Here is a 20862-nt window from a genome sequence, read left to right on the forward strand (position 1 = left end):
AAGTTTATTTCCTCTTACTATTACTATGATATACTCAGATGGATCCAACTTTCTAAGACTTTAGCAACAACATAAAAGGGGAAATTGGAAGAATTGGAGAAGAAACTTACTTATATTCGTGATGTTCAGCAAACTTGGTACAAGGAAATATGGTCCAAGATAAAAAGTTGGAGAATTCATCCAGATATCTAAATCTTAGAGTGTTAGATTTTCCAGTATTAGATTACATCTCTCTATTGGATCATTTAATAAAATTACATGGTAGAGAAATTAAAGATTCCATCTGAAGCTATTCCACCTATGGCTAAAGTTTGTTTTCTCTCTCTGGAAAAAGAAGGGGGCTACTAGTCATAGGGCCTCAGTTGATCCATGTCCTCCTGAGATGGGTATTAATTTAATTGATTTCCTTGAACATTTTCATCTTTGGAAGTGGCCAATAGAGGCACTCTTCTGGTCTCTTGTTTTCCCTCAAGACGGTGATATGGTCTTGAGATTGTTTCTTCTTAATTGTCTCTGTATAAAGGCCAGAAGGTCTGGATTTACCCAGATGTTGCTAGAGTAACTCAGGATCGTCGGTGCAAATTTTTGCCAATGAGACGAGAAGTTATGATTTTGGGAGCTCAATTTATAGTTTGTTACCCATGTAAATGTATACGAAAATTTAAGGATGCCAGATATGTTTATTTTGAATTGTTCCAATTAAGATTTTTTTGGACTCCCAAAAGCCTAAGGCACCAAATTCTCATGAGGTTTACTTAAGTTGCTATCTGATGCTTTTTGTCTTGTGTAATTTCTTTTTTCCATTTTTTATTGTAATGCTCCTTTGCATCTTGTATCTCCCATATTACCTTTAAGTTTGAGGGCATCGGAAATGTTACGGAAATGTTAATATTGTCTTTGTAGAGTTATGACTGTTCGTAATTCTTGTTGCTCTACAATTTCTGAGTTAAGCATATTTTATGTTAACTATGAAAAATTGCAATAAAGAAACTTAAAAAAAAAAAAATCGTATGCAAGGATTATTGTATGAACTTCGAAACACTGCCACCCCAAAATTCCCCTTTATTAGCACCGACATCCAAAAGAACAAATGCATATAATGCAAAAGAAAATACAATATCTTATACAATCAAGAGCTATTCAACCAGTTCCTCAGAATCAGAGGGGTAGGTTTCTATTCCAAATACTTCCTAATCCCAAAGAAAACCAATGATGTCCAATATTAGACCTCAGAGATTTAAACATTTTTTCTAAAGAAGGAAAAGTTCAAAATGAACTCACTAAAGACAATAATGCCTCTAATACAACAGGGAAAATGGCTAACTTCTTTGAATCTAAAAGATGTGTATGTTCACATCCCAATTCACAAAAAGCACATAAAATATATATGCTTTACACTAGGAGACAAGTACACTACCAGTACAAGATGCTACCATTTGGCTTGGCAGCAGCACTCAAATGTCTAGCAGTGATGGCGACTCATATAAGAAAAAAGGAACATTATAATATTTCCATACTTATACAATTGGTTAATATCGAAGATATCCTAAGAAACTTTGATAGAGGATACACACATAGTAATCAGAATGAAGCTTTACTTGGGATTCGTAAAAAATTACAAGAAATCCACATTTTAACCAACCCAGTGCCCTAGAGTTCAAAGGAGCTTACCTGGACATGAGCAAGGGGAAAGCTTATCTCTCAAAACAGAAAGCACTCAAGTTGGCAAACATTGCACAGTATCTGCAGACTTGCAAAGCAGTAACAGTCAGGAAATACATGAAATTACTAGGTTGCATGACTTTAACAATCCATGTAACACTACTAGCAAAATTTAAGATGAGACAACCACAACGGCACCACAAAATGAGATGGAATCAGTACACTCAATCACGCAACTAAACATGGAGGTAAAGAATTCAATAGGGTGGTAGTTAAAAAAACAAACTAATCCATGGTGAAAATTTCAACCACCCGATGTATCAGTAACATACTAAAAGACGGCTTCTTTAAACTTCACACCCTGAAAAAACTTAAACCCTTACTACATCCCCCTGATTTCCGTACAGTACTACAAACTACCATCTTCGCCAAAACCGACTACTGCAATTCCCTCCTCCTCGGCCTACCGAACAATGCCATCCATCCCATTCAAATATTGCAAAACACAACAGCCCGGTTTTTGACTAATTCACGCAAACATGACCATATCACACCTGTTTTAAAAGATCTGCATTGGCTCCCAATAGCATCCCGTATACAATATAAGGCTCTCTCTCTCGTCCACAAGGCCTTATACAATCCTGAAATGAACTGGTTTAACGAATCCTTCCGCCTCCATCAATCTAACAAGCCCACTAGACACCCACATCTTGCCACCATGCCCACCACTTCTCCCAAACTCTACAAACTAACCTCCACGAGAGCCCGTGCGCTATCGATCGCTGGGCCGACTCTCTGGAACACAATGCCAGTCGACCTACGGCAAGAAGAATGCTTTAAAACGTTCAAGCGGAAACTTAAGACCTGGCTTTTCATTAAAGCATACACCTAACTCCCCCTATCTCCCTCCACTGTGCTACCCTCCCCTCCTTTCCTTCCCCACCCCTCCCTCCTTTCTCCCCCTTCTCTCTCCATAGTCTGCCCAAATTTATATTTCATTTTATCTCCCATTAATGTACATATTGTATATACTTGCAAATCTTGTTTATAATACTAATGCTATACTCCCTTTATCTCCCCCCCCCCTATTACTCACTTGTTCTCTTGTTAATATGTTATATTTGTTAGATGTAAAGCGCCACCCCAGGCGTCTGTTTGCGTTTCACTGTGAACCGATGTGATATCTTTGATGAATGTCGGTATATAAAAACTTTAAATAAATAAATAAATAAATAAATTTCTTGTAGGACTCCTTTTGCAGACAGTAATGCTTGGTGAAGGTGTGTATTATTGACCGTACAGATGCTGAATTTTGATGCATCATTGTAGTAGCGACTGATCGCACTTGGTGTGCCTTTATTGCATGGGGGGGGGGGGGTTCTATTGTCCTGTAGAAATGGGCAATGCATTGAGTTAGCCATCTCAATAGTGTCTGTGAACTGAATTATACTTTTTGGCCAAACTGTAGGATATAAAAAGCTGACTAGAGTTTCTATAGATTCTGTCCATATAAAATAAAAGGGCTCTTCTGCAGTCCAAAGTTTGTAATACTTGTTCAATTTGCAAGGCATGTGGTTTTGGAAAAAATGCTGGCAGAATTATTGATCCAGATGAAACTGCTACACCATTTTTGGCAAGAACTTTGGATGAGTTCTGAGGACTATTCTGTTTTTGAATATTTAGACGTAAGGAGTATAAGTAACTAGGGCCTGTAAATCACTTATTCTTCTGGCTGATATTATGGCTATTAAAAATAGTGTTTTCCAAGTAACATTCATCTCTACAGTAGCCATTGTACTGAACTGCATTAACTGTACTAAAACTTTATCCAAGTCCCATTGAGATGGTGGAGGTTTAATCAGTGGTCTTAAATTATAAAGCAGCAATGGAAAAGGAAATATCAATCTATGTGCCGTTTCCCAATTAAATTGGTTTTTAATTTTTAATTTTTTTGTTTTTTATTTTTTATGTATATCTAGCCGCATCAGCAAGCCTGTCGGCGTACTTTCTTATGGTATTTCAAACGAAAGCCGCCCGGACTTCTAATCATTTGCGGCAGTCCTTGATATTCTTTTGTTGTGTATTATACTACTATAGCTTTTCTTAAAAGCAATTCATTAAATCTTCGATAAATAATTTTACCAATGTGCAGTATTCTATTGCAACAGAGCTCGCTCCTCGTCGAGCATATTTTTTAGAACACAATATTTTGACAAAGTCAGATGGTAACTCAGTAACAACCGGCCGAAGTTTCGCAGCTTATGCTGCTTCATCAGGAGCTTGGAATATAAGATTCTTTGTCAAAAGACAACAACCGGCCGAAGTTTCGCAGCTTATGCTGCTTCATCAGGAGCTTGGAATATAAGATTCTTTGTCAAAAGACATTTTTCTCTGTTGAAAAAAGATATATACGTAGTGATTTAATTATTGAAATTCGATAGATAAACCACTTATCTGGGATCGGCGAATACTCGAACCTTCAAACAGGACGACCTCGTCTCATAACATCTTTGAATGAACAGAGACCATTTTGGCCTCGGACGCAGATATTTGAGTCAAAAATAGCCAATCAGGACCGCATACGTCAACTCCACAAATGACGTCACTATCAAGTTTGTTCTAAACGAGAACTAAGATTGTGTGACGTCAGTGTCAAGGTAGCTTTCACAAAATTTCTTCAGCGTGAAGTGACCATCGAGGATGATTCCCAGATCACGGACTTGTTGAGCAAATGGGATATGAGAAAGAAGGGGGGGGTTCGGATGATTTTGGGGTGAGATGAACATGATTTCAGTTTTAGTTGTGTTAAGAGGTAAGTGGATGGAAGATAGGAGCGTGTTTATGGATTGGAGGATGTCATTCCAGATATCCATGGTTTTCGATAGAGAGTCGGTGATGGGTATGAGTAACTGAACATCATCAGCGTACACATAGTGGGGGAGATCAAGGCTAGACAGGAGGTAACAGAGGGGTAAGATGTAGATATTGAAGAGGGTTGAGGAAAGGGACGAACCTTGTGGGACATCTTGATTGAGGGGGATGGCTTTAGAAGCGTGATTTCCTAGTTGGATTTTGAAGTTTCTGTTACTGAGGTAGGAATTGAACCAGTTGTGGGCAACACCTGTAATGCCACTTTCGGTTAACCGCTGTAGGAGAATGGGATGACTGATGGTGTCAAACGCAGAAGAGATGTCGAGAAAGGCAAGAATATAGGATTGCCCTATATTGGACAATTTGGACAATCAGTACTGAAAAAATTACTAAGATGAAGAGTAGAACTTCCTGCATTAGAGCAATAGGTTGCAAACACTCAAAAGTTCAGAACAATGCTAATGCAACCTTCAACTCAGGAGTCCCATATTGTTCTACTTGTTCACAAAGAAAGCAAAGTTGCTTACCTATAACAAACTTTCTCAGTGGACAGCAAAGTCACACAAGTCCACTCGCCTCCCCTGGAAGTTATCTATGTTTTGAAGTAGACTGAAGAGCAGGCATGAGCTGCCACACTAGGGTAGGAAATCCCGCTCATGCTCAGAAGGGATCTTCAAAACTTCTGTGCTTGAAGAGAGACAAACCCAGACTTGGTGCCATTGGATGATGCCACCCATATTATGTAGCTGTTTGCTGTCCATGGCGAACATCTGTTGTAGGTAAGCAACTTTGCTTTCTCTCTGTTATGTTTTTGAATGCTAGTTTTCACATTGGTCAATGAGGATTGGTTAGTTGGGAAACAAGGTTATTCTACTGACATTATGGAGGCAACTTTCAAAGGGATTACTGTGGGCAAAATGTGTTTATCTATGTAAATTATCTATCTGAAAATTGCCCACCTTGTTATGCCTTATTTCAGAAATTTCACTTTCCCTCTACATGTCTACAAGAGTCTCCCAGATAGCATGACAAGTTCCATGCAAACCAGGTGAAAATCAAGCTACCTACAGATGAAAAATGGTGATCAAATCAGGTCACATGGTTGCTAGTGGTCACTCTGCTACCAGTTTCTATGTTCTGCCACTTTTGCAATGTCCCAGGTGGGTTGCATTGCTCAGAGGCACACAATTAAGCTTTGACATTCCAATAAGATCAAGAAATAGTCAACTGAAACTAATTTCTATTCAACACCAAGCTTTGTTTTTCTTAGATCATTATACACAACCTTTCTCCAGCAACTCAGTCACTTAATTTTTGCCCTATATGCTTCGCAATGCAAATGAAACATTTAGTTGCCGATAAAGCATCCCTGCTTAATTAGCAAATGTGGCATTATTACTGACCATTCAGCTCTAAGATCTAGTAGATATTAACCAACTGTACAGATAGTTGCCAGAACTAGAGTGATAAAAATGCTCAAAATTGGATTTTTATTTAAATAAAGGAGTTGATTTAATTACAACCAACCTTTTATTGCATTTTAATACAAACAGCACCAAGAATATACAGAGCTGATTTCTAATTCTTTTCCCCTGCAGAAAATACTTTAGTTATTAGGAAATCTGTTCAGAGATAATGACCTTTCATTAAGTGCCAGTACAGTGGCCAGGAGCAAAGGTCTCTCAGAAGACACTTACAAGGAGATTATTGCTTAATTATGCTAATTATTCATTTTCTTTCTTACAACTGTGTATTACAAATGCTCCCTATGGCATCTTTCTCCCAATTATGCATCAAGCTTTAGCGGTTCCCAGCTGGTCCGGCTATGCTCCGTGACCCAGCAGCTTCTTGGTAACCAAATGTAGGTAAGGTTTCTCCACTCACAGAAAATCCTCTATACCTATATTAGATATGATGTTTTATTCTCTCTCTTTTCCCTCCAATCATATTAGCATAGCCAATACATTCTGACACCACCTCAATCATACAACGGAAACAGACTCTCTGCCATAGAAAGGTGGCAATCTAGGGATTGCCTGTATGAGACCAGGAAGGATTGTTTTCATTGTGCTGGCTAAACTGGCTACAAATGCACAGAAGGGGATTTTCTTTTTTATGCTGGTGGGTCATGTTCCTCTAAATTACCATATACAGATAGCCAGGTGGCTAACCAAGTGAGGGCTGAACATGACTCTATAGCACAGGGGTCAGGAACCTTTTTGGCTGAGAGAGCCATGAACACCACATATTTTAAAATGTAATTCCATGAGAGCCATACTAACTACAACCCCCACCCTCCTGACTCCCCCAAGACCTACCAAATTAATTTACTACAACCCCCCACCCTCCTGATGCCCCCCAAGACCTCCAAAATTAATTTACTACAACCCCCCACCCTCCTGACCCCCCCAAGACCTGCCAAAAGTCCCTGGTGGTCCAGCGGGGGTCCGGGAGCGATCTCCTGGACTTGGGCTGTCGGCTGCCAGTAGTCAAAATGGTGCCGACGGCCCTTTGCCCTCACTATGACACAGGGGCTACCGCCACCATTGGTCGACCCCAGTGACATAGTGAGGGCAAAGGGCCGTCGGCGCCATTTTGACTACTGGCAGCCAACAGCCCAAGTCCAGGAGATCGCTCCCGGACAGCTCCTGGACCCCCGCTGGACCACCAGGGACTTTTGGCAGGTCTTGGGGGGGGTCAGGAGGGTGGGGGTTGTAGTAAATTAATTTTGGAGGTCTTGGGGGGCGTCAGGAGGGTGGGGGATTTTGTTAGATTTTTACTTTTTTATTAAGATTTGTCTGTGAGCCAGATGCAGCCATCAAAAGAGCCATATCTGGCTCCCGAGCCATAGGTTCCTGACCCCTGCTATAGCATATTTTTCAATCAAACATACTATGTAAATGCCTGAAAGCAATACTTAGGGCTGGAGTCAAACTCTTGGCTTGACATGGATCAGAAATTCTAAAATTCCTTCAGTACTTACCTTCTTTTCCCCTTCTCTCCCCCCCAATTTTTTTTTTTTTGGTGAGAGCGCAGGGGTAGGAGAAGAGACGGCTGAAGGGGGATATGATAGAGGTGTTTAAAATCATGAGAGGTCTAGAACAGGTAGATGTGAATCGATTATTTACTCTTTCGGATAATAGAAAGACTATATATAATTATCTGATCTTCATTTTCCTTCTTACTCCAAGTTATTGTTTCCCTGTTACATGTAACTGCTTTTCTGCACTATTGTTCAAATTGTAAAGTTTATTTTAATTGCACCCCTGTTTCTTGTGAACCTGCATGATGGGACTATTGTCTTGAATGTTGGTATATAAAAAAACTTAAATAAATAAATAATAAATAGGGGGCACTCCATGAAGTTAGCGTGTGGCACATTTAAAACTAATTGGAGAAAGTTCTTTTTCACTCAACGCACAATTAAACTCTGGAATTTGTTGCCAGAGGATGTGGTTAGTGCAGTTAGTATAGCTGTGTTTAAAAAAGAATTGGATAAGTTCCTGGAGGAGAAGTCCATTACCTGCTATTAATTAAGTTGACTTAGAAAATAGCCACTGCTATTATTAGCAACGGTAACATGGAATAGACTTAGTTTTTGGGAACTTGCCAGGTTCTTATGGCCTGGATTGGCCACTGTTGGAAACAGGGTGCTGGGCTTGATGGACCCTTGGTCTGACCCAGTATGGCATGTTCTTTTGTTCCCTGACAAGTGCACACCCTCCCTACACCATCCTGGTAGAGCCCTCCTACTCTTATCCAACCTCATTCCACCCAGATGCAATTGTCTCTTCCTCCTCCTCCACAGCCCTCTCTCGCCTCCCCTCTTCCTCTTTCCATGCCCCAAATGAGAATGAAGACATTTCTGCCACCTCCTCCTCCCCAGGTATCAATCAAGACAAAAATGTTTCTGCTGCCTCCTGCTCTCTGGTGTGTCTCATTGGCCCAGAAAATACATTTGCCCCAGGTGAATGGGCAAGTACCTTTTCAAAACCTTGTGTGGGTTTAATGCTTGTTGTATATAATGTCTTTGTTTGTTTGGTTTTGGGCCCAGCAGCTTGTTCCTATTCGTTTGAGCATGCAATTCAATTGGAACTATCCACCCCTACTCAGCTACATTGCCATGAGTCTTTGCAATTAACTTAAGTTCATCCTCATTTTTTCAAACTCTGCTCCTGTTTACCCCAGTTACTAACCAACAGTCCTCAGCCAGGGGTCACAGACCATAACTCACCCCAGAACCTAGTATGCATATACTCAGTGGTCCATATTTAGCTGTTGGCTGGCAAGAAAAGTTAGTCAGATGAACTTATCCAGCTAACTTACAGGTCGATACAGTTATGCCGCGTTAGAAAGAGTGCGGCAGTGCCAGGCGCACCCTCGTTCCCCGCACGCACAGTTCTCTTCACCTACCGCTCGATACTCTCTTCAAATTGCATGCAAATGCATGCCGCGTCTGCAAAGCGTTAGGCGAAGGTTAGGCCCGCGCAACCCATTTTACTGTATAGAGCGCCTATACAGTATCCTGGGTGCGCGGGCCTAACGCTTCACGGCTACGCTGGTATCTGTCATTTCAAATGTCATTTCAAATGACATTTGAAATGACAGGTACCAGGAAGTGGACAGTTATGTTCTCCAATGCTCGGCAAACTTTCCCCCAGCCCCCGCTCACCTGCCCTGGCCGCGTCCGGTCTCCGGTGCAGCCCCAGTCCTATCCCCTCCTCCCGAAGCAAAAAAAAAAAAACCCGAAAAAGTAGCAAGAGAGCGAGGGGAGAGACGGGCAATCCTAAGCTCGGGCCTGCTAGTCTCTTCTCCTCTCCTCCCGAAGCAGGGCGCGAAAAGCAGCCTTGCTCCGGGAGGAGGGGGGGGGCAGTTTAAAGCGACGAAGCGACTTACTTTTGCAGCCAGACATCGGCGACGACCGCGGCTCCAGCCTCCAGCTGTCAGACAAACGCATCGCACGTGGGAAAGCGGCCCCTATGCGTGCAATTGGCTGCTCAAGACGTGACGTCACGACGTTTGGCGTCACGGCATGTGACGTCACGTCTTGAGCAGCCAATTGCACGCATAGGGGCCGCTTTCCCACGTGCGATGCGTCTGTCTGACAGCTGGAGGCTGGAGGAAGGAGCCGCGGTCGTCGCCGATGTCCGGAGGGGGGGGGGCCTGCAAAAGTAAGTTGCTTCGTCACTTTAAACTGCCCACCCCCTCCTCCCGGAGCAAGGCTGCTTTTCGCGCCCTGCTTCGGGAGGAGAGGAGAAGAGACTAGTAGGCCCGAGCCTAGGATTGCCCGGTCGTCGTCGCTGATGTCCGGGGGGGGGCTGCAAAAGTAAGTCGCTTCATGCTTTAAACTGCCCCCCCCCTCCTCCCAGAGCAAGGCTGCTTTTCGCGCCCTGCTTCGGGAGGAGAGGACAAGGGACTGGCAGGCCCGAGCGTAGGATTGCCCGTCTCTCCCCTCGCTCTCTTGCTACTTTTTTTTCTGGGTTTTTTTTTTTTTCCTTCGGGAGGAGGGGACAGGTCTGGGGCTGCACCGGAGACCGGACGCACCAGGGCAGGTGAGCGGGGGCTGGGGGAAAGTTTGCCGCCTACCCTTACCCCTGCCTCTAACGCAGGGGTAAGGGTAGACGGTAAGTTAGCAGGGTAAACGCGCGGCAAAACAGCAGGGTAAAAAAGCGATAGTCGGGGCGCGCGTTACTGTATGGGAGGGAATAGCTAATTCGCTCGTTTACATTTAATATACATGCCGCGGGCGGAAGGGGTTACCCGGGGATTTTAAGAGGCGGTAGGGATGAGTTAAAGGGGATAGTGTGTCGCGGGAAGGGCTAACGCGGCCGGAAAGTGAGTAGAAGGCGAGTTAGGAGCAGGGTAACCGCGGCCGCACTTTACTGTATCGATCTGTTAGCCAGGATATTCAGCTGGATAATGCTGAAAATTGGCATTAACTGGATAATGCCACTCGACCCCAGAATGCCTCTGACATAGCCAGATACATTTTCAGCTGGTTAAAAACTTATCCCGCTATGTCAAGGCTGGTCAGGCAAGCAGGATTTTAAAATCCTGGCATTTGTCTGGCTAGGTGCAAACGTAGCTGGACAGATGCACTGAATATGAACCTTTCAAGTTTGACCACTGGGTGTTACTGATGCACAAAGGTTGAAATTCCTCCCCAGGAAACATGTTCTACAATGCTCTAACATCTTTTCTTATGTTGGACTTCCCTCTGCTTTGGCACAAGAAATGTCTCTGATTTTAGACTTGTGTCTCTTAGGTTTCTTTTAACCACTAAAAGTTCAAAGTGCCTGTAAAATGGATTGAATTGTTAATCTTCAATGCAGTTCAAAAGCAAAAGAAATTAAAAAATGCAATTTGAAAGACTTAAACTGGGTTCCTCCATGAGCTTCACGGCATTAACAATCTAAACTGATAACTTGTCTATTTAAGTTCCCTGTTTACTTTAAGCTTAGGTTGTGGCCCTAATAGGGTAAACACCACTTCCCAGATTACAGGATTTTCATTCAAAACATGGAGCCTTCCAGCAACCTGCAGCCAGACTTTAATGTAGTAAGGAGGGGCTCAGAACACCCAGCCACCTTCCCTCCTAACATGTGGTGGAGTGCATGGGCTCTTCATGACATGACTGTGGAGTCACTGGGTAGGTTTAAGTGCCTAGTAACTCTCTCCTATACAGCAAAACAAAAATCAAAGCTTCCTAGATCATTTACCTGAATATAGACTGACATGACAAATTATGGCATCACTTCTAGGATTTATTACCAATTTCTTACCAGGGATCTTGAAGATGAACGGCTCTTCAGAAGGCATTTTCATCGAGTACAGTTTTGGATTTCTGACACAAGTCAAATTAATAGCTCAGCTATCCTGGACAAGATGTACTGATCAAGTCCTACTGTAGAACTAAATTTTACAGCTTGCTAACCTGAGGAGGAATAAGCAGGCCACTTTTGCAAAAGCTACAAATTGGTGGTACTCTTCTTAATAAAATAAAAAAAAAAAAAAAAAAAGGTACTGAGCCTTCCATTTCCCAGGCCAGCAGGGGATGCTGCAGAGACAGTCCCAGTCACTGCATAACAGCAATATCTAGCAGTCAGACTTAGGGCTCTCAATTACAGAGTTTCAAAAGGAGTCCTGGTGCATGACCCCTGGCTGACTAAAGGAAAATTGGTTCTTACCTGCTAATTTTCATTCCTCTAGTACCACGGATCAGTCCAGACTCCTGGGTTTTGCCTCCCCAGTAGCAGATGGAGACAGAGAAGTTTTGACAGACTCTGTCCTGTACCCTCAGGTGCCACCTACAGTCTGTCAGCATTATGTGGCATCAAAGCAGAATATCTTAACATTAATTAACCAGAACATTGTGAACCTCATACCAGCTATAACCGGTGATAAAAACCAGACTACTAACCCCAAGTAGGATCAGAAAACTTCGAAAAACTTTGAAGAACTTGTCTGCAGAGATTATAAAGAAGTATTGAACGAGTGGACTCTCTGTTATCTTTACGCTGAAAAAGGGTGGGACACTGGACTGATCCGTGGCACTATAGGAACGAAAATTAGCAGGTAAGAACCAATTTTCCTTTCCCTGTACGTACCCGGATCAGTCAAGACTTCTGGGATGTACCAGAGCTCCACTACAAGGGGTGGGACCCTGAGAGTCCCGCTCTGATTATACCTTCACCAAACCCCTCAGATCCTGGGGCCTGAACGTCCAATCTGTAATACCTAGCAAAGACGTGTAAAGACTTCCATGTAGCAGCTCTACAAATTTCCTGCGGCGAAATTTGCTGACACTCTGCCCACGAGGGCACCTGCGAATGCGTAGATTGCGCTTTAAGACCAACCAGAAGCGGCTGACCATGAAGCAAATATGCTGAACTAATAGCTTCCTTCAACCAGCGGGCAATCGTATCCCTAGACGCCTTGTATCCTTTCTTGGGACCATTCCAAAGGACAAAAAGATGATCCAACATACGGAAGCTATTGGTAACCTCCAAATAACGTAACAGAACACGGCGTACGTCCAGTTTCCTCAGATCCCTATTCTTGGGGATCAAGGCAGTTCAAGTCTGGAAAAGATGGGAGTTCTAGCGATTGATTCAAGTGAAAGGCCGATACCACTTTTGGAAGAAAGGAAGGAACCGTCCGTAAAGAGACTCCCCCTATCTGTAATTCTTAGGAAAGGCTCCCTGCAAGACAAAGCCTGGAGCTCAGATACTCGGCAAGCTGAGGAAATAGCCACGAGAAAAAACACCTTTAAGGTAAAATCCTTTAGCGTCGCCCGTTTTAAAGGTGCCATACATAGAACTCGGAAGACCAAATTTAAACTCCACAATGGACAAGGATCCCTGACTGGAGGACGCAGGTGTTTTGCCCCACGGAGAAATCAAGCCACATCCGGATGCGTAGCCAAAGGTACTCCTTGTAGTTTACCACAGAAACAACCGAGAGCCGATACCTGTACCAGTAACGAGCTACACGAAAGGCCTTTAACTAGGCCGGCCTGCAGGAAATATAATATATCGGGCACCAGAGCCTGAGTAGGATCCACATTATGGTCTACACACCAAGACTCAAAGACCTTCCACACCCTGACATAGGTCAAAGAAGTGGAAGTCTTCCTGGAATGCAAAAGGGTAATAACAACCACGTCCTAATAACCCTTGCTCTTTAGTCTTTGCCTCTCAAAAGCCATGCCGTGAGACAAAAACGATCCACCTCTTCCAAACAAATGGAACCCTGGTGCAGAAGATTCGTAAGATCTCGAAACCTCAGGGGCCCTTCCACTGACAGGTTTACGAGATCCACAAACCATGGATGCCTTGGCCATTCCGGAGCTACCAGGATCACTGGATGGGTGAGTTTTGATGCGTCGCAGCACTCTGCCGATAAGAGGCCATGGCGGGAACACATAGAGGAGGACGTACTTTGGCCAAGCGAGAACCAACATATCCACCCCTTCCGCCATTGGCTCCCGGCACCGACTGAAGAAACGAGGGGCCTTGGCATTCCGGAAGGTCGCCATCAAATAGACACTCGGTCTGGACCACTTGCTGCAAATGAGATGGAGCGTTTCCTCGGAGAGTTCCCATTCCCCTGCTTGGACACTGTCCACTCCTGCGATGTGAGAGGTGGCGATGCTGGCTAGATGTTGCTCTGCCCAGCTTACCAATTGTTGGGCCTCGATCGCCACCGGCTGACTCTTGGTTCCCCTTGGCGATTGATATAGGCCACGGCTGTCGCATTGTCCGAAAGAACCCTGCCAGACTTGCCCTGCAGAAGCGGGAGAAAGGCTTGTAGCGCGAACTGTACTGCCCTGGTCTCCAGGCGATTGATCGACCATTGGGATTCCATCACAGACCATTGGCCCTGCACAGTCTTCCCCTGGCAAACTGCTCCCCAGCTGGAGAGATTAGAGTCTGTGGTGACCACCGTCCAAGCGGGAACCTCCAAGCTGACACCCCGGCATAAATTGTCCGATAGGAGCTACCAATAGAGACTGGAACGTGCAGAGTCTGTAAGAGGTAGGGGAAGATGAAATTGCTCGGACCCCGGGCTCCAATGGGAAAGTAATGCTGACTGAAGAGATCTCATACGAGCAGGGAACCAGCTCCAAGGTAGAGGCCATCGAGCCAAGGACTCGCAAGTAGTGGGAAAACTCTAGGAAGACCCTGAGCTAGCAAGTCCCAAACCTGTTCTTGCAGCTTGACAATGCGCTCCTCGGTGAGAAAACCCTGCTGAGACGGGTGTTGAACAGGGCTCCTAGGAAGTCCAAGGATTGGAAGGGAATTAATTGGCTCTTGGCCAAATTGACCACTCAGCCCAGCGACTCCAGCAGCTGAAGAATCTGGTCCACTGCCGAGCGACAAAGAGACTCCAACTTTGGCCGAACGAGTCAATCGTCCAAATAGGGATGGACCAACAAGCCTTCCTTCCGAAGCTTCGCTGCCACCACCATGACTTTGGTAAAGGTCCTTGGCGCCGTGGCTAGCCCGAAAGGAAGAGCGCGGAACTGAAAATGGTGACCCAGTACGGAAAACCTGAGGAATTTCTGGTGAGCGGCCTGGATTCCGATGTGCAAATACGCTTCCGTGAGATCCAGTGATGCTAGATACTCCCCCTTGCGTAATGACGCAATGACGGACCGCAGAGTCTCCATGCGAAAGCAGGGCACTTGAATGGGCCAGAACATGCCTTCCTTGTTGGGCACCACGAAGTAGATGGAATAGGGGTCCCTTTGCTGCTCCGCCGGCGGAACCGGAACAATGGCTCAGAGATCGAGTAGACGATGCAAAGTGTCCCCTACCTCCTGACGTTTCTCCTTGTACGAACATGGGGAAAACGAGAAAGCGGTCTCGAGGGCACAGAGCAAAATCTAAAATGTAGCCGTGTCTTATCGCGCTGAGGACCCACTGGTCTGACATCAGCTTGGCCCACTCCTCGTAAAACAGAGACAACCTGCCTCCCACCACCGGAACCAAGGAATGGACTGGCCTCGCCTCATTGTGCTGATTTAATTCCTGGTACGGCTTGGGAGGTCCCAGATCTACCAAATAGATGCCCTCAAAAGGACTGTGACCAGGATTGCTGTCTGCCAGCTTTCTGCACAGAGGAGGAGCCCACCGACCAGGAGGACCGAAATCTCCAATTTCCCCAGAAACGAGACCAAGATGAGGGAAAACTGAGTCTTAGGCTTATCCTCCAGAAGATCATGCACCTTGTTCTCTCCCAAGGATTGAATCATATCCTCTAAATCCTTTCCGAAGAGCGGCTTGCCCTTAAAAGACAGGGAACCTAACTGGGCCTTGGAGGAGACATCAGTCGACCAGTTCCGCAACCAAAGCAGCCGGCGGGCAGAAACCACGGAGACCATAGAGCGGGCGGAGGTCCGAAGCAGATCATAAAGGGCATCTGCACTGTAGGCCTCTGCAGCTTCCAGGCGCCCCGCTTGAACAACCTCCGATAATGACGTGTTATTCTGCAATTGCTGTATCCAGCGCAGACCTGCACATAATAGCCCATACTCAGAGGGCGGATACCTCAAAAATCTTCTTGAGCTGGACTTCTAGCTTGCAATCCTGGAGATACTTGAGGGTCGTTGCCCCTGTTACCGGGATGGTAGTCTTCTTAGTAACAGCGGACACAGCTAAATCCACCTTAGGAACTTGGAGGAGTTCCAGGGCATCCTCTGGCAGTGGGTAAAGCTTATCCATAGCTTTGCTGACTTTGAGACCCACATCAGGAGTGTCCCACTCCCGAAACAACAAGTCAGTGACCGAAAGATGAAAGGGAAAAGATCTGGTCGGACCTCGTAGACCCAGTATGACCGGGTCCACGGACCCCCATCCTAGAGTCCTCAGGAGAGCTGTCAATGTCCAATTCCTCCATGATCACGGGAATAAGAGGATCTGCGAAAGAGACGGACCACCTTCAGGTCATCCCCATCCACCTCATGGGAGCCCTGACCTGAAAAAAGATCCTGGTCAACCTTGGAAGCCACCCCTAAGGGGGCTTGCCCCTAATATCCTGCTCTTCTGGCTCTGAAACATCAGAGGAGGAGTCTGCCCCTGGGTGAGACAAGGTGGTCCGAAGGGGGTGCTGAGCCTTCTGGCCCCTGGCCGCCTCCAAACATTTTGTCCTCGTAAGGTCCTTGCTGCCCAATTTGGCTACCTGCGGAGCTGTATCACTCCCTGACTGCCTCTTTGCAGACCTCCTAGCCTTGAAAGCTTTGTGCAGCAATAAAATTAAATCTGATGAGAAGGAGGAGGAGGAGTCTGAAGCCCCCTCGGGGCTACCCTCTACCATGAGAAAAGTAGACAAAATGGCTTCCGTGATCCAGCAAAGCAAGCCCCGGTCTCCCGGGTCCTGCCGGCCCTCTGCGCGGTCGGCAATCACAGTCTCCAGCTCCCCCTGAACTGCCCTCCCCACCGGAGAGGCAGGCCAAGCAGAGCCCATCTCTAGAGACAGGCCGCACCACGAGGCATGAAGAGAAAAAAACCTCCGGAGACCGATAAAGCAAGCCTGCGGCAGAAAGGGACAGCAGCTGTGAAAACGAACAGCACAAAAAAAAACAGCGTTGGCAAAGCAGAGAGTATCTGCTTACTTTTAATTTTTTTCATTGTTTTTTTCACACCTGAAAGAAGGCACGGGTCCTATCCACTGGGGGTGAGTGACCCGGGCTCCCCGGTATCACCCCCAAGTCAAGTCCATAAAGTCAAGAGGCCGCCAATGAAGAGTAGGTGACTCGCCAGAATGATGGCTACTGCCTGGAGACAATACCCTTATTCAATAAACATACACATGGTTACTGTGACTCCAACATCACTCTAAGCTTCAACAGCAAGAGGAAATGTGGAAAAAAGGATTTGCACTCTCAAAGACGGGAGTAGCTGGCTTGTTACGGCGGTTACTACCCCAAACCAAATATCCAAATTACTACCTCCACCTTCCTCTATTCCTGATGCCTTTCAACTAGCTTGATCACTCCATTCTTATACTTCACTTTCAATGCATATCCAGCATAGTTCTCTGCTTCAACAGCAGGGGAAAAGAAAAACTGTTACTTCACACATCCAGCAGAGCTCTCTGCTTAAACGGCAGGGGAGAAGAAAAACTGATACTTCACACATATCCAGCATAACTTCAACGGCAGGGGAGAAGAAAAAAGTATTCACACTCACAAAGCGGGGGGTAGCTGGCTTGTTACGGCGGTTACTACCCCAAACCAAATGTGCCTGATACTTCACTTTCGATGCATATCCAGCATAGCTCTCTGCTTCAACGGCAGGGGAGAAGAAAAAAACTGATACCTCACGCATATCCAGCATAGCTCCCTGCTTCAACGGCAGGGGAGAAGATAAACAACCAATAAGGGCTGTATAACACAGTCTGGGTAAAAACAAATAAGCATGGGTGTAGCTTGCTTATTGCGGCGGTTACTACCCCTACTACCTCTAACTAATCAAGCTTGATATTTCACTTGGATGCAGCTCCATCACCGCTCTCTACATTAATGGCGGGGGTGGAAGGGAATTAGAACCAAAGAGCTAAGAGAAACAGATAAGTATGGGAGAAGAAATGTGTGAGGCTTGCTGGGCAGACTGGATGGGCCATTTGGTCTTCTTCTGCCGTCATTTCTATGTTTCTATGTTTCTATGTTTCTATGTTTCTATGTTTCTATATGTTTCAACTGTAGCCGGTAGGATAGGATTACAGGGTCCTCAACCCCTAGTACCCACTGCCTCTAATACCAAGGGGGATGGCTCCCAAGGGACCTGGCAACCCCCTGGGAGGCTCTAGAAGTTTGTTTCACTCTTCTTGGTGCTTTTTTTTTTGTAAAACTAAGCCAGATAAAAAGAAAATTCTAACTATGCTAACTATAACCAAAAATCACTGTCTTATTATTATTATTATTTATTTACTAAACTCCAGACTGTAGGGAATGCACCTCTACCATCTGCTGGAGACAGAGAAATACTAACAGACTGTAGGTGTCACCTGAGGGTATAGGACAGAGTCTGTCAAAATTTCTCTATCTCCATCTGCTGGTGGGGAGGCAAAACCCAGGAGTCTGGACTGATCTAGGTACGTACAGGGAATTGTTGCTACACTAACTGGGCTAAATGAGCTGGGAGGACGATATAACAATCAGGAAAAAAATAGTTCTCTTGGCTAGTTTTGAATGATGGTTCGTGGTACCATAGCCCAACATAGGCTGCTTCCAATTGAGTTGTAAGCCTAAAAAGGGGGGGTGGAGGTGGGGAGCACCTCTATATGAGATTCCGGCTGCAATACTTAAACACAATGGAGTGCCTTTGGGGATGATTTATTTTTCTAGAGGGCATAATTACTCTTGCAATGCTGGCTGGGTACTTACTGCACCTCGATGCCAATGGAGGTGTCAGATTGGCTACACCAGGCCTACATGATATAAAATGGCCTTATCAAAATTTGCTTCTGATGAAGTGGACTCTTATCCTCCAAAGCTGATGCCTCAATAAATCTGTTGTCTTCTCCTCTATTGCCAATTCTCAACTCCATGCTTTCCACCTGACTGTACCATATGCTTAGAATAAACTTCCTGAGCTGGTGTGTCATGCTCCTTTCTCTTGCCTTATTTAAATCCCATCTAAAAACCCAATTTTTCAGGTTGCTTTTAAATCTTAACCCACGACTATCCCACTTACAGACTTAATTTTTAACCAGGTTCTTAATGAATGTAATGCCCAAAGTATCTTTTGTCCTCTATATGTTTATGTTGATTAGATTGTAAGGCTCTTCTGAGAAGGGACTGTCTTATATGTTTTTGTACAGTGCTGCATACTTCGAATAGTTATAGAAGGGTGTAGTAGTAGTAGTAGTAGAAGTAGAAGTAGATAGGTGCCATCAGCCTTCCCGTCATTTCACCAACTGGCATACTTGGGCGATGAAAAGATATAAATTACCTTCAGAATCGGGCTGCTCGCTTGCGTTTGTAGGAATATCTTCGGACCTAGCTACCTCAGGACCATCAGCTTGTGCCAAGCAGCAGTTTGGCTCTGGTGCTGGGCTTGAGTTACTGCTGTTCTCCTGTTTTACCGGAGACCCGTCAGCTATCGAACTCTGGTTGCTGTTGTCATCTAAGGAATAAAATAAGCAAAAGGACAAGATATTTTAAAGAAAATATAGACACGGGACTATGCACAAATTATAGAACTATATCAATATGGGAACAGCTGAACAGCTACCTGAGGACAAACTTGCAGGGACAAAAAGTGGCTTTGGCCATTTTTATTTTATCAGCAGTTCCAGTGCTGTGTGAATGGCTGTCCTCCCAATTTCTTTCTATATAGCCTATCAGAGGCCACCATGGGAGAGCACAGCCAAGGCTGATGTGGGCACATCAAGTTTTGACTTATCGTATTTTCCGCTCCATAAGACAAGATGGCGCCGGCCGTCCATTGCCCCTACCATGTGACAAAGGGCTGACCAATGGCACCGGTAGCCCCTGTGATATAGTAAGGGCAAAGGCTATCGGCGCCATTTTGAATACTGGCAGCCGACGGCCCGAGTGCAGGAGATCACTCCCGGACCCCCACTGGACTATCAGGGACTTCTGGCAAGTCTTGAGGGGGTCAGGAGGGTGGGGGGGGTTGTAGTTAGTTGGTTTTTTTTTTAATATTCGCTCCATAAGACGCACAGACATTTTCCCCCCACTTTTGGGGGGGAAAAAGTGTGTCTTATGGAGCGAAAAATACGGTATACAAGAAAACAGTTTAAAAGCCATTTTTCACATGCCGAGGGTACAGAGCCCTATATTCCTTCAGCTACAATTTTGTCTAGCTGAAGATCAAAGATGCTTTTGGTTGAAAGATTTTTGTAATGTGGCAAGCATGGATCAGGCTGCACTGATCCCTGATCCAGGCACCACATATGGGTGATTCAAGCCACTTGTAAATTTCTGGGAGTTGATGTGGGCCGCCCCCCCCCCCCCATAAAGGAGCATTGCACAAGTGAGGGTCAAGCTCCATAGGATGGCCACAGCTTTACTCTGTGGACTGTATCACTCTGCTGATATTATTTGCTGGCATAGAATTACTGTAATAGGATGGAGGTGGGTACCTTTTTAGGGCTGCTAGTCTGGATGGCTATTAATATTAATTATTTGTTTTAAAAACTCGATTTCTTTTATGTTTTTGTATGATTCTATTGCTATATGTGTACATCGCTTTGGAAAAATGTTATTGAAAAATTGGAAAGCGATTAATAAATTGTATAAATAAATAGTGGGCAATGCAGTATCCCCATCCTTATTATTTTCTTGAGCTGCTCTAAGATCTTTCCAGTGGCAGAAGGTAATTGCTATAGTCTGTACATAAAGAGAGAACACTGGTACCAACCATTTTTTATCTTTCAAATCTGTTTTTCATCTATGCAATTAACATTAAAATACATTGATATCACTGGTTACTAATAGTATTGCATAGTTCAGGGTTAGCAAATTGCAGTCCTTGAGTGCCTGAAGTCAGTCATGTTTTCAGAATATCCACAATGAATACTGGAGTGGAGAGCAGTCTAGGGGTTAGCGCAGCAGGCTGGGAACCAGGGAAACCAGAGTTCTTCACTCTCCATTGCCTCAGCTACAAACTTATAGTGTCATTTAACAAAATGCGATGTGGCCTTATTGTGTGTGATAACACCCTACTGCACACAATAATGGCTGCACTGTGGCGGTATTATTCAAATTTATTTATTTATTTTATTTTAAGTTTTTCTATACCGGCATTCGCAATAGATATCGCATCATGTCGGTTTACAATTAACAAGTGGATAGGTAAC

At 44.8% G+C, this 20862-nt stretch overlaps 1 protein-coding gene across 2 annotated transcripts in view; it reads right to left on the reverse strand.

Annotated features, from left to right (window-relative positions):
* BCL7A (BAF chromatin remodeling complex subunit BCL7A) overlaps window positions 1-20862 on the reverse strand; it is a 130672-nt gene that overhangs the window by 24482 nt on the left and 85328 nt on the right. For both annotated transcript variants that reach the window (XM_029571253.1, XM_029571252.1), the window contains exon 4: window positions 18990-19163. In XM_029571253.1, coding sequence (XP_029427113.1) covers window positions 18990-19163 — 174 coding nt within the window. The remainder of the gene's footprint in view (window positions 1-18989; window positions 19164-20862) is intronic.

The sequence above is a fragment of the Rhinatrema bivittatum genome, chromosome 11 (assembly GCF_901001135.1).
Source record: "Rhinatrema bivittatum chromosome 11, aRhiBiv1.1, whole genome shotgun sequence".
NCBI lineage: Eukaryota > Metazoa > Chordata > Amphibia > Gymnophiona > Rhinatrematidae > Rhinatrema > Rhinatrema bivittatum.